General features: G+C 46.7%; 1 protein-coding gene across 4 annotated transcripts in view; it reads right to left on the bottom strand.

The window, feature by feature from the left end:
• Nucleotides 1–200: 200 nt before the first annotated feature.
• LIG1 (DNA ligase 1) overlaps nucleotides 201–14840 on the bottom strand; it is a 64927-nt gene continuing 50287 nt past the window's right edge. For all 4 annotated transcript variants that reach the window (XM_066606201.1, XM_066606202.1, XM_066606203.1 and 1 more), the window contains 8 exons: nucleotides 14568–14639; nucleotides 12098–12242; nucleotides 11939–12021; nucleotides 10801–10953; nucleotides 9310–9363; nucleotides 6857–7000; nucleotides 3712–3804; nucleotides 201–357 (listed from right to left, as the gene is read on the bottom strand). In XM_066606201.1, the coding sequence (XP_066462298.1) occupies nucleotides 280–357; nucleotides 3712–3804; nucleotides 6857–7000; nucleotides 9310–9363; nucleotides 10801–10953; nucleotides 11939–12021; nucleotides 12098–12242; nucleotides 14568–14639 (822 nt within the window). In that variant the 3' untranslated portion in view covers nucleotides 201–279. The remainder of the gene's footprint in view (nucleotides 358–3711; nucleotides 3805–6856; nucleotides 7001–9309; nucleotides 9364–10800; nucleotides 10954–11938; nucleotides 12022–12097; nucleotides 12243–14567; nucleotides 14640–14840) is intronic.

Raw genomic sequence — 14840 nt, 5'->3', positions numbered from 1 at the left:
TGGATGGCCTGCCCTGAGGACAGGCCATAAATGATTTACAACTGGACAAGCCCTTTAAGACTAGATCTGCTGCTTCAAGGTTGTTGGTCTTCATTATATTGACACTTACCCCTACCAATCATGGAATGGGCACCAAAAGCATATGCATGCTAGGGTATTCTGAGTTTGTTAGGTTTTGTTTTTTTTTTGTAGCCCACGGGCCAAATTCAGAAATCTTTATTAAAAAATATAAAGCACAATGGCAACATTCTGTTTTACCCATCATATCCGAACGCTATTCTAATAGAAGTCGTCATCTTCTTTCTCTGTAACAGAAACATTTTGTATTTGCTGCTGCTTTTTGTACAGTTCAGCAACCTAAAATATAGAAAAGAGGAAACAATCAGATAAAAGAAAACGTCACATTAAATGACAACATATTGACTGTATATTAAACAATGCTGCCCCCTTCCACCCTGCCGCTCCCTGATTGGCGCCGGCATGTGTTTAGTGCCCTTCTCCTTACAGGAGATTTATGATCCTCCCAGGAACCACCGAGTCTAAACCACCTTCTGGATTGGAGCCTGTCAAATACTTGATCCTAAACAGCTTAGGCCCCATATCAATCTGGAGCTGCCCAAAACACATTCCACATGAGGTCTGCCCTCACACTACCTTCGGGGACATTTGTTCTCACATTCGGCTTTTTTAGTTTGTCGAATAAGCGAACAGATCCTAATGCAAAAAAGGGAAACCTTCCCAGACTTTCCCTAGAAGCCCTCTGCTTCCATCTGACTCCATCCCCCTCCCAAGTGTCGTGTGAAGGAGGCCGACTGCTACAGTTACACAATGAATGTATAGATATCACCCCTGCTGACATTTAATAGCAGTGCGATTTCACCACTGCCAATACCGCCTGCGGGGAAACAAAAGTGATAATCCCTCGGCGCACCCTTCAGTCGCACTTGTTATTGCAAATTAGTGTTCAAGCAGATGTCCGGATTATAGGCCAAGATGAAGAAGGAAGGAGACCTTTGTTACGTACCTGACAGTATAGAACAGCAGCAGCCAACAGCCAGCTGATTGTACGGCCACAGATTCTGGGCCCTGCATAATCAGGCACATTGTGATGCGAGAAGCGAGGGTCGATACTCTTTCCACTACATACTTGTATGTGATTGTACGCGAGGGGTTAAATTTGGACTTTACGTGAGTTTCTGCCCGTTTCTGGGGGCTTTTTGCTCAAGTCAAAAATTGCTGCGGGAGAGGTTTTCTGTTAGTGGCTGCAGATGCTTTACTCTTGGGAAGAATTTTAAACCCTACTTCTCACCAACGCGGAAAGGAAGGTAGCCGATATTGGTAGTTTATGTTGAATGTGCCTCAAATCATGTTCATAGAATCAATGGTAGAGTTGGAAGGGACCTCCGGGGTCATCGGGTCCGACCCCCTGCTCAGTGCAGGATTCACTAAATCATCCCAGACAGATGTCTGTCCAGCCTTTGTTTGAACACTTCCATTGAAGAACTCCCCACCTCCCGTGGCAACCTGTTCCACTCATTGATCCCCCCCACTGTCTAATATCTAATCTCCTCCCTTTCAGTTTCATCCCATTGCTTCTAGTCTTTCCTTGTGCAGATGAGAATAGGGCTGATCCCTCTGCACTGTGACAGCCCTTCAGATATTTGTAGACAGCTATTAAGTCTCCTCTCAGCCTTCTCTTCTGTTAAACATTCCCAGATCCTTTAACCATTCCTCATAGGACATGATTTGCAGACCGCTCACCATCTTGGGAACTCTTCTCTGAACTTGCTCCAATTTGTCTATGTGTTTTTTAAAGTGGGGTGCCCAGAACTGGACCCAGTATTCCAGATGAGGTCAGACTAAGGAAGAGTAGAGGGGGATAATGACCTCACATGATCTAGACTCTATGCTTCTCTTAATACATCCCATAATTGTGTTTGCCTTTTTGGCTGCTGCATCACATTGTTGACTCATGTTCAGTCTATGATCTATTAGTATACCCAAGTCTTTTTCACATGTGCTGCTGCTTAGCCCAATTCCTCCCATTCTGTATGTGCTTTTTTCATTTCTCTTGCCTAGATGTAGGACTTTGTATTTCTCCTTGTTAAATACTATTCTGTTAGTTTCTGCCCACTGTTCAAGCTTTTCTAGATCTTTTTGAATATTTGATCAGTTTCCCATCGATTCCCTCCTCCAGATCATTTATAACAATGTTGACCACCACTGGGCCTAGGACAGAGCCTTGTGCTCCCCACTTGATACATTCTTCCACTTGGATGTGCAGCCATTTATGACCACTCTTGGAGTATGATCACTCAGCCAGTTGTGAATCCACCTCACAGTTGCCTTGTCAATCCCAGAGTTGGTCATTTTTTCAATAAGTATGGTATGGGATACTTTGGTAAATGCTTTACTAAAGTCAAGATAAACTATATCCACCGCATTTCCCTGATCAACCCAGTCGGTGATTCTGTCATAGAAGGAAATTAGATTAGTCTGGCATGACTTGTTTGTTACAAACCCATGCTGGCTCTGGTTAATTACTCCATTCTCATCCAAGTACTTGCATACATGTTATTGCTCTTCACACTTCTTAGATTCTCAAAGTACCCCATTAAATCTTGTAGCTGGGTAAATAGAAAATAGGCCCAATGTTTTTAGGGACCACGACCTTCTTTGGTCACTAGTCACTGGCATAGCAATAAGGGTCGCAGGGGTTGCAGTAGTGACCAGGCCCCTAAGCTACAACAGATCTGCTGAGGGGAGAGTCGAGTACGAGTATAGGCTTATGGTTTACAAACATGGGAAGCAGGAATTTAAGAAATAAAAATTACTATTACTATGTAAGAGCACAAAGCAGACACTCGTTCTTCTGGTGGTGACTACGGGGGAATTACTACTTTGTGGGGCACAAGAGGGAGCACTTTTACTGTGAAGGCATTAGGGGTAACAGCAGGATGTGGAGCGTGTGCAGACACGAGTTGTAGCTTTAAGAAATTTTTATGTCTGGATAGAGAAGAGAAAGTGGACGACGTCAATCAGAGAAGAGGTCACTTGTTATCACTGGAGGTAATTACACTGTAATCACTATCAATGCGTACAACTGGTAGCTGACTATTATATGGTGATTACAGTTTACTAGAGCCGAGCAGCTGTATCTAAGCCATCATGTTATAAAGGTTCTCATATTAATGCTGTCTGATTATATATAATGTGTCCATGTATATTTTGGGGTGATTGGGGGTCCATGCAAAGTAGCTGTGTGTGTGTGAGGTAATAGGGGGGGCCTAAGCTGAACTTTTGCACCTGGGCCCATTAGCCTGTAGCTACACCCCTGTCACTACCGAAATGGAGAACTTCCAACCTTATCTTAGACACCCCTCTGCCATTGAAACTGGCAGGTTGGTAACCACAGACGGAAGGTATGTAATATACACAACATATCCTATAGACTTGTAGTCCTGCAAACAATCAAAGAGCCACAATTTACGTGCCCCGATGGCATCAACTCAAACCTCTGAAGTGCCAACATGACCAGTGTTACTGGTACATATTGGGGAATATATCGAAAGGTGCTGAAAGCTACACAGTGGCTATACATGCTGGGTGGCTTGTCAATGAACTGCCAGCTACGCCCGCCTGCTGACAACACAGTTTGAGGAAGCTGCTGAAACCGGGAGATCAGCAGGAAACCCCAATATACCAACTTACCTGAAAACTGTTAGTTGCTTCTTCAGGCTTTTTATCATCTCGAATACGGAGAAAACGAGGGAAACGCAGAGAGATTCCTCTTTCATCCTCCACCTAAAACCAATCAGACTCCTTTTGTTTCCAGCTGAAATAATGTAATTTGCTTTACGTACTTTAATAAGACTTTATGGGTCGTCCCACTTATTAGAAAAATCAAATGGCCGCTGGATAAGGGTTAAACCAAATGGGCACAATACTTACCCTTCACACACCAGTTGTGGTCCTCCAGCCATGACAAGCCACAACTGTACTCGATGCCGACATCGCCGCTGTGCCCACAGATTGGCAAGTCCAGTTGTCTATTAATTAAGAGTCACTGCTGTGGCCAAAAAAAGGGGGGGGGCGGGGAGGAGCTGCCAGCAATGGAGCAACTGAAACAAGGAAAGTCCAGCTCTCCTGCGACATCCACCATACACGTACGATGGAGTGGGCATTGTATAGAGCAGAGTCCGCTTCATACACGGCGGGTGGCAGTTGTGTTTGACAGCGGACACCCGGCTGCAGCAGCCCTGATCAGAGAGAACTCCAATCCCAGCTGTTAACCATTTAAATTCTGAAAGTGGCATTTAAATGTCCCCCATAATGAGATAGCAGGGTGCTGTATGGGTGCACCCCTACATGGCAGCCTGTGGCCTTCTGAAGGGGTCTCAGGGCTACCATGTACTTTTTTGTAGTACGTCGTCATAGAATGTGTATAGATAACAAATAAACTGCAGTCCTAAAGTAATGCAGTATATTGTATAAGTGATCAAACAATTGCAAGTTCAAATCCCATATGGGGGACGAGAAAGAAAAGGGAAAACAAAATGAAAATTCTTTTTTAATTAAAAAAATACAAAATTTAAAAAAGGGAAAAAAAAACTTTTCTTTCAAATTAAAAATGTAAAAGACAAACAAAGCCTTTGGTATTGCTGCATTCGTAATTCGACCTATTAAACTAATGCATTATCTATCCCGCAAGGTAAACTTTTTTGGTCTCCGAGAAAAATGTGAATAAAAAGCAAAGACTCTTATGTGCCCCAAGATAGAAACCACGGGTCGTTCCGCCAAAAACGAGCCCTCACACCGCTGCAAAACAGATGGATGAAGTTCTGGCAGTCGGAGGAGGACACGGAAGGTTTAGTTTAAGATATTTTTAAAAAGTAGCACAATATAAAAATAAAGGATATCATTTGGTTTCGCTGGAATCATTCTGACCCACATAGTACAATTCGGTCATTTTTGCTATAAAGACACACATTGGCCACATCCTCAGGGAGAGAATCCTCTTTATTTACTGCCATGAGGGCCGAGCGGTCTGGGAACCATGTCATCCGAGTTCTCGTCACTCAGCAGCTGGGGCTTCTTGGCATTATACAGGAGCTCCGTCCCCCATAAAACTCTTTCCTGGCACAGTAACAAAACTCCAGCATCAATGCTGCTTTTCTTTCTCCTCATCTATTCTGCATTCCTCAGTCCAACTACCGGTCTTACCAACTCATCTGTGGACTGGGAGCCATCGTCCATTACAGCCCAATGAGTGGAGCCTTCCTGCCCAGGTCTGGTCCCAATGCAGCATAGAAGGCAATGGGATAGAATGCCTATGGGGGGCACCAACTTAACTTACCGTAGACCTATACCGCCCTCCTAAGGTCTAGCAAGAAACTGATTGGAGGTGTTGCAAAGGAAATGGGGTCTCGGTGATGTAAAGTTACTGTATGACCAGGTATATGCAGATCTGCTATCTCAGGTTTCACCCAAAATGTACTTGTGAAAGGGCCCAAGGGAGACTAACTCTTTTCAATCTATTTTTGGATTGAGCATTTCCTAGGGTGCTTGCAGTTTCTGCAATTATACAACGGCGCCATCTGCTGGCTAATGCCAAATGATGGCAGCTGGCAGAATAGTGTAACTATACCCTGCCTGACGTCTTTTCTGACATCAGAGCTGTACAGGTATCCGTGATTACGTCGGAAGATGTCCGACCGTGGATTGGAACAGGTTAAAGGAGTTGTCCAGTTGTAATCTACTAATGGCCCATCCTCAGGCCAGCAGTGGTAGATAGGCAGTGGTCCACCTGCTGAGACCCCTGCCTAATCAGCTGTTCACTGGGCGGATGTACTTGCGTACTGAGCTGATTTCTGCAGGTAGCAGACGGCTCCATTCTCACTGCAGTGGCCAGCCTTAGTATTACAGGTAAAGTTCCTATTGAAGTGAATGACTGCTATACCAAGCGTGACCACTGCAGTGAGAATGGAGCTGTGTGCTTCCTGCAGAAATCATCTCAGTACGTCCTGTAATTTGCGTTGGTACCATTTTGGAATACATACACGATTTTTGATCGCTTTTTATTGCATTTTTTCTAGGAGACAGGGTGACCAAAAAAAAGGTGCATTTCTGGCGGTCCTTATTTTTTCTCAACGTTCATCGTGCGCAGTAAATAATGCATCATTTTAATAGATCGGACTTTCAAACGCAGCGATACCATATATGCATTTTTGATTTATAATTTAGGTTCTTTTATTGTAAATATGGCAAAAAGGTTTTTTGTTACTTTTATTCCTTTTTTTTTCAACAATTAGTAAAAAACTTTATTGTTCTTATTTTTACTTTTTTTTTTAAGTCCCCATAGGGGACAACAACTTGCAATGCTTTGATCGCTCCTGGAGTATGATGAAATGCCATACCATTACATCATACTGCGATCAGACAGGTAGTCTATCAAGCCACCCCACAGGGATGGCTTGATGGGAATTTTGCCTCAGAAGGCCCCCGGCTGCCATGTCACCTGCACGCCCCCCCCCCCCCCCCCATCTCAGAATTGTCGGCAGCATTTAAATGGTTAATAGCTCTGAACAGCAGCGCGGCTGAGTGGAGCCGATGCTCGCGCTGCACGAAGGGAGGTCACCCCGCTATCTCTCTTCATAATACCCCGACCCCACAAGACGTAAAGTGCACATTCTATAGTGGGAAGGGGATAACGAGACTCATTAACGGGGATATCAGCTAGTGAGTCTAGTGTTGGGGCACACGTCATACCTCCATGACCAAAACATTGCCGTGACAGAAGTCCCGGATGCCCACAGAGGATTACATGCCCGGGTATTAGTGACGCCTTGTAACGTACCAGCCCAATCGCTGCCTTGTGGACGGGGGAAATAGACAGATCGGCACATTTTACTTCCCAGACTTGGACAGGTTCGAACCAATGGTCCGGCTCCGCGGCGCTATCCCAGCGGTAGTAGCTTCTCGGACTGTCGATCACCTGATCCTGGAAGGACGACAGTCAAAATTTAATCTAATGTCATCATTTTAAGCACAATTCTCCGTTAACCCTCGAAAAACTTCCACACATTTTACCCCCTTCGTTGGGCGTTGCTACGTGGAACGGGCGCAGTAGCCGAGCCCCCTTAATACATGGTTGGTGTTGGCCGTCTGACAGATTACACCCGGCAGCAGCAGTCACAGTCAGATAGGACTAGGATTGCGGCTGTTAACCCTTTACATGCTGTATCCATTTCTGCGCCACAAGTGTTCGGACCTTATAAGGCATTTTCGCCACTGCCAGCTTTAAAGGGGTTGTCCCGCGCCGCAACGGGGGGTTTTTTTTTTTCAACCCCCCCGTTCGGCACGAGACAACCCCGATGCAGGGGTTAAAAAAGATCACCGGACAGCGCTTACCTGAATCCCCGCGCTCCGGTGACTTCTTACTTACCCGGTGAAGATGGCCGCCGGCATCTTCTCCCTCCGTGGACCGCAGGGCTTCTGTGCGGTCCATTGCCGATTCCAGCCTCCTGATTGGCTGGAATCGGCACGTGACGGGGCGGAGCTACACAGAGCCCCATTGAGAAGATAAGACCCGGACTGCGCAAGCGCGTCTAATTTGGCCATTAGACGGCGAAAATTAGACGGCAACCATGGAGACGAGGACGCCAGCAACGGAACAGGTAAGTGAAAAACTTTTTATAACTTCTGTATGGCTCATAATTAATGCACAATGTACATTACAAAGTGCATTAATATGGCCATACAGAAGTGTATAGACCCACTTGCTTTCGCGGGACAACCCCTTTATTGAATCAGAAAGTGGGGGATCCTCCACAGGACGTAAGATACACAGGTGGGCTGTGGGCTCCTGCTGAACCGCATATACACCCTTAATAATGGCTAATGCAACCTATTTAGTCGACAGCAGGTCAAGAACAGGTGGGTAAGATTAGTGACTCCAGTTTTGCCTCTACTACACAATGGAGAATCTCCAGAGTGCAAGCAAGCCGGAGTTCTGTATACTCCGAGCAGAAGACATAATTGGGAAGGTCTGTGACAAGTTTTGGAGTCAGGATGACTACTTCCTGCCATTGTGAGACTTCAGCAGGTCCCAACTCCCCTTCCCAGCATGCTTTGAGAGTTGGAGGGAATCAATCTAATTCTTTTATCAATTTACATTTTTATAGCTTAGAGATCAGACCGGCGGAGGATTCAGAACAACGAAGACTCTAGAAAGGGGCAATGGCATGGCCCAAAGTTACCCAGCCCCCACGATAGCCGCATCTTTCTAGAAAGCATGACGAAGCTGAAGATATTGAAAAAATATGCAATTCCTATTCAGAAGGCAGTTTGCAACGCGTTGAACATTTATAATCTTATCCCCTTATATTTCCATCTTCCAACCCCCCCCCCCCCCCAGACTAACGAGCTCCGGGAACCAGGGGGAGTCCCAGATATTGTGTGCAGCCCAGGATACCAAGCATCTCCCCCAATTTCCGTCACACCCGATGCAACAGATAGGAGTGTAGGGAGCACTTAATATGATGCGCTTCCAAGGCCTCCAGTAGGGAGTCCGATTAGAGTTCTGCCCTTCCAGCCACTAATATGTTGCAGTTGGGCAGCCAAGAAATGTACTTGGGAGCGGGGCAGACAAACCGCAATCACGTTTGTCGCGCTCTAATGCTTCTAGTCTTATACGGGCAGGTCCCTCCTCCCAAATGAATTCTTAGAATAGCCGGGGACCTTATAAAACACTCGTGAGACCCACACTGGGCTGTTAGGCAAGATACAGAGACGCTCCGGCATCCAGATCATCTTTATAAGGTTTACAGTGACGGACGGCGGCGGCAGCTTACTCCAACCTCCAGTTTATATTTCTGCAACGACGGGTCAATATTCAGTGTTTCACGGCTCTATGAGGGCATGGATATTGGAATGCCAAGGTATTTGAAGGCTGATGTATACTTTAATGGTATCCCAGCCCCCTTCCAATCTGCCAATCCTGCTCTCCGAAATCCAATCACGCCCAGGTGTGCCCATATGCCCGCCGCTAGTGGTTCTACAGTAACTGCGAAGAGTAGGGGAGACACAACCCTGCCATGTGCCCCTGCCAAGCTGTTATCCCCCCTCACCCGAGCTCTAGGAGCCCCGTACAACAGTATTCTAGTCCCATGTTAGTCGGCGCTGCTCACAAGAATCCACATTTCACGCTATCGAAGACCTTGCCCACATCTGGGGAACGTATCACCCGCTGACCCCGGTTATCCAACGTATTGGCAGATTTAAGTACGACCGATGCAGATGAATAATTACCTTCAGAAACTTGTAATGATTCTCTAAGTCTTCATCTGTGAAGCCGGTTCCAATCTAAAGAAACGGAAAAGCAAAAAGTTCTAAAAACTGACACAATACATACAAATCCACGGCTCATCTATACTCTGTGCGCCCGGCGACCCTGTAGGCACAGACCACTGACAAGGCGCAGTTATATGTGACCCAAAGTGGTGCCAGTGGAAACCACAGGGCGTCCTGCAAACAACGAGCCTCACAGCGACGGGGATCAATAAAAAGGCTATGGCGGGAGAAAAGAATTACATTTTCTTCCAAAGATATTTTTTTAAATGTACAAAACTCTAAATCTGGCAATGTGGGGAGGAAGTACCAAGAATGGAAAAGAGAGGCGGTCCTAAAGGGGTTAATTAAAATCAAGTCATTTCATTGATGTTTTAATTTTCTAATTAGATTTTTTTATTCTACGACTATGGGGGACGGCCATCTTGCCTGAGCTGTAGTTAACAGCATTTAGAGATACGCTTTACAGCAGCCTCATGGGCCATAGACACAACGCACAGGAGGGGACCCCACTGACTTCTATGGGAGAGTGTTGGAGTCATGTTCTGTGACCTCTGTTGTAGGAGGAGCAGCTGAATTGGGACCATCAACTGTAGACTTCTATGGGAGAGTGTTGTGGGAATGCTCTGTTACCCATGCAGGAAGGGGGAAGAGGTGAGCTGTGACATCACCTGTTGTGAATGGTGGATCCTGTGTTATCTATATAGAGGTGTCTCCTCTCAGTATAATCCTGTGTGTACAGGGAGGGGAGGAGGTGAGCTGTGACTATTGTGAATGGTGGACCCTGTGTTATCTATATAGGTGTTTCCGCTCAGTGTAATCCTGCCTGTGGTGTTAGTGAGATGAGGGCTGAGACGTTTCCGCTACAGAACAGGAAGTGTCAGGCTATTAGGTTTAGTGGTCAGGGAGGTGGCGGAGGTGCGCTGTGACATCACCTATTGCGAATGGTGGATCCGGTGTTTATATTATATATATGCGTCACCTCTCAGTGTAATAAGGCCTGTGATAATGAAATGACTGCTGGGAAGTTGCACTTAGTGAAAAAACTGCAGGAATTTTTTTTTGTGAAATCTAAAAAAAAATTCCTTTAACACTTTGTCCAGTTTCCCATCAGTATTACAGGTGCATTGATGCGCTTCTAATGCAGACCAGCGCCTCGGGCCAACCACAGGATCACTGACCCCAACTCAGATCACCCGAAGAAGCTATGGTGTTCTGATTTGTGACCAGTACCCCCTGGGGGCAGAGCGGTGACCCCACTTCAAGACGCTCGTGTGCCCTAATAGGGCTTATAAACAGGGGAAGTCAGCTTGAACATCCCCTTTAGAAGTCAAGACAATCCCATCATATATCCTGTAAAGAAGGGGAACCACAACACCGTGGGAGCGGCCACAGTAAGCCGTCTTACCCCTTTACATCTCAGCGCCTGTCGCTCTATTAGTTCAGACCGACCTTGCAGATGCTCTGATATTCTTCACTCTCTTCATCGTACGACGCCAGCAGGAATCCGCCATACATGCCAGTTCGCTTGCCTTTTCCCAAGTAACCCCCGATGACCACCAGATCCAGAGTGTCCCCTAAACCTTCTAAATAGTCTTTTTTCAACTGTATGATAAAAAAATTAAAATAAAAATATGGAAATTAAGCAGCAGCCAATCAGCAGCTCTGATGACCCGAAATACACGGAGAATACCCAGCTGGTTCAATTCTGTCCAATGCAATAAAAGATTTCTTCACCCCATCTGCCAAGACGCCAGAAAAAGCTGATAACAGTTTATATTGTTTGGAAGTTATTATCCCTTCCACAAGAGACCGATCCGTGCCTTCTGAGCCTCTACACATTAGACGAAGGTCATCTGAACCCACAGAAATTAGGACTGGCCAAATAGGTCATGTCAACTGGGGAAAGTTTGGACTGTTGGACTAATCCTTGGGATTTGGTGAGTCAACCCCATCCGTCGGGTCCCAACTGAGAGAGGATGCGATGACATCACATTCATCACTCACAAGCAGCCAATCCCTGGCCTCAGCCCTCATATGTCACTGGGTGCTGTGGTCATGGGAGCAATGAAAGGGACGTTGGTGGCATCAGACTGGAGGCGGCGCGAGAGGGTGGGGTATTGGCTATTTTTCACTATTTCCTACCTTGGGGCGCATCCCCTTGAAGCACAGATTAGTAAGGCTGGGTTCACACAGGGCGGATTTGCCACGGTTTTGCCGCGCGGAATTTCGCTGCGGCAAATCCGCCCGCGGCCTCTAATCTCGGGATTAGCCAGCCATGTGGACGAGATTTCTCAGAAATCTCGTCCACACGGGACGGCCAATCCGCTGCGGTAAGTCCGGCTGGAACCGCGGTTTCAGAATATGCAGCATGTCCATTCTTTTTTCATTCCGCTGCGGCCGCGCTCTCCTCTATGGGAGCGCCGGCCGCAGCGAAAGCGCGAGCGGCCGGGCCGCTTCAAAGCCGCCGCGGCTTTTTCCGCGGCAGTTCTCCCGGTGGAAATCTCGCGGTTTTTGCTGCGGCCGAACCGCGAGATTTCCGACGGGAATCCGCCCTGTGTGAACCCAGGCTAAGAGCGCTGCTGCCCACCTTTAACCAGTTGTGAGAACGTTTGGCTATTTCATAGGTTGCATTCTGGTCCAGCGTCTTCACCATCAAACCTTCACATGAATCTAAATGGGAGACATATGATAATCAGCAAGTGGAAGGGACTTCTGTGCAGAGGAGGAAACATCCGGGACTACAAACCTTTTATGGACTGATCGAGAAACTCAGAGATTTCATCTGTGCTGGCGGTATCCACGTACGTGGCGAACATGAACTGCCCTTCCAGCTCCGTGAAGGATTCTCTCAGCAGCTGCCTCCGTCTAGAGAACGGCTCCCTGACCAAAGACTAAGACAAGGAAGAACAGACTAAAACACGCATGTCTGCAATCCGTTTCTTTTCTCTGTACATTTAAGCCATAAGATTAAGGCTGCAGCCGTCCGGCCTAAGCAGTAGGGAACACTCCGATCGATCCCCACTGTTACCCGTTTAAATGCCATAGTCAGTTCTAACGGCACCATGTAAATTCATGATCAGGATTGAATGGCCCCCGCAGTGAGATTCCAGGGTGCCATTGGAGAGTAATGGCAGCCCGGGGCTTTCGGAAGGCCCCCGGGGGGCAGCTATGAATGGTGGCCTATTTCGGCAAGCCTGTGGCACAGCTTAATGAATCACCGGTGAAAACACAGTACCTACATAACCATAAAACTAAAATAAAAAAAACTAAAGGAAATAGAAGTAAAGATTTTTTAATAATCACAAAAATAAAAGTTTTTGAAAGTTTAAAAATAACCTTTTTCCAGTCGCTGCATAAAAAAAAAATGTTTAAAAGCTTTTCAATACATTATATGGTACCGCTGAAAAACACAACTCGTCCTGCAAAAACAACAAGCCCTCAGGCAGCTGGAAAAAGAAAGTTAGGATTTTTTTTTTTTTTTAACCCGGGAGTGGCGCTGTGTTTGGAAGAAAGCAGCCATGTTTTTCTAACCCTGGACGGCCTCTTTAAGCCTTCTGTGTTTCGGCTTACAAATACTAACACCAAATCCTGTCATCTGAATGAGGCCCGTCAGTCGGCAGCACTCTCTGCATGCCTGCCAGAAAGCACTCAGGGGGGGCAGGGGTTAATCTCCAGGTGATCCTTTCCATCTTTAGCTGGGGATTGGCTGGGAGATAGCCAAGGGGCTGGGCTGAACAGGTTTGTCCTAGGGAATAAGGGAGGCTCCTGCTGCAGTCAGGAGGGGGAGGGGGATTTGGCTGACCAGCGGGGGCGCTGATTTCTCAGCTGCAATTCCAATATGACACAATATAAGAGCAAAGCAAACGGATGAGGGAAGGAAGACTGGATGACTTTCCGCATTTTCTAGGCTTAGGCTGGATTCACACAGGACGGAATTGCTGCAGAATTTCCGCGTGGCAATTTCCGCCTCTTAATCCGGGGATTAGCCAGCCATGCGGATGAGATTTTGCAAAAATGTCATCCACATGGGGCGGCCAATCTGTCGCTGCAAAGCGGGGCATAAACAGACATGCAGCACAGAATTCAATTTCGCGGCATGTTAATTTTTTTTTTCCTGCTGCGGCCTCACTCCTCTCTATGTGGAGAGAAAGCTGCAGCGGAATGCCGGCGGCCGAACCGCTCCAAAACCCGCGGCGAAACACGGCAGGTTGTGAAGCTTTGGCTCTCCCGTAGAAATCTTGAGGTTTTTCGGTACGGCCAAGCTGTGAGATTTCCATCCCGTGTGAACCCAGCCTTAGTGCTCCTTCCAACGCAGTCATTTCTGATGAGCTCTTCAGCCATGTCACAATATCAGACCGCAGATAAGGGTCTTTTATCCATTTTTTTTTTAAAGAAACACTCCGGCAATGATAAAGGGTCTCTTGTTCCAGGAACACTTGTCAGGGTGCATTCAGACACACTGCCAGCATTACTCGAGTGACCATGTGCGCTCACAAACGGGCAGCGGCATTCGTACGAAGGCTTCCACATGTGACCTACCCGATATCGCATAGGGCTTAATATCAAACTATTTCATCAGGAAGAACATCTCGTAGATACTGCGGCCAGTATATGTCCAGTAGTGGCCACAGATGCACTTTAGGGGGTTGTTCCCCCAATTGAGATTTAATCATCCATCCACAGCCGCAGTGATAAATGTCTGATTGGCAGTCCCGGGTCCCCCTTCTCCTCATCACCTGACCCCCACAGTGGGAGGTGATTGAATGGAGCATGTGAGCAGGGAAAGGGAAATATGGGGGGCTTCCATTCTAGTCATCGGTGGGACAACAACCGGTGATGCATTTACCACCAGAGTATATCCAGGGAGGAACAACGCCGACCATCTTAAGTGATCGGAACTGGGAAATCGTGTTCACGCCTCTCATCGGTAGCTTCACTATCCCCCTGACTCAAAACAAGAAATCACCTACAGATCACAAGGAATGCAGAGTTTTTTTGATATTAAAAAAAAAAACAAAAAAAAAAAAAACAAAAAACTTTCCAGCTTCTTGAAAAAAATAAAACAATTGCTGCTGGGACTAGCAGAACCTCACACTATCTCACACGGTGAATGAGGAGGACGAGCGGTGGGACTTTTGTAAAGTGATTTTGGCAACAATATGGTGTCCGGCCGGCGGGCTGCGCTCAGCCATCACAAATGCATGTAAGTGACTTACCTCTCCATTCAGGTAGAGCATGTCGAAGGCGTAGACGCACACCTGCACCTTTATGTCCGAAGCCTCAACATCCTAAAAGAGTCAATGAGATGAACATGAAGACTTCACTAAAACAAAGGCAGATTATAATTAGTGGCGCTCGTCGCGGTCGGCCGGGGAATAAAGCGGGATCATCCCAGTCCGATTTTTAGCAAAAATCGCCAATAAATATCAGCTTTCTGTGGTGTGTTGCTCAGCGCTGCGGCCTTGCCAAGGTTTGAATCTGCCCTTGAT

Source organism: Eleutherodactylus coqui, chromosome 6, assembly GCF_035609145.1.
Source record: "Eleutherodactylus coqui strain aEleCoq1 chromosome 6, aEleCoq1.hap1, whole genome shotgun sequence".
Classification (NCBI taxonomy): domain Eukaryota; kingdom Metazoa; phylum Chordata; class Amphibia; order Anura; family Eleutherodactylidae; genus Eleutherodactylus; species Eleutherodactylus coqui.
Note: the sequence above shows the minus strand (reverse complement) of the source record. Positions and strands in the feature narration are given on the sequence as shown.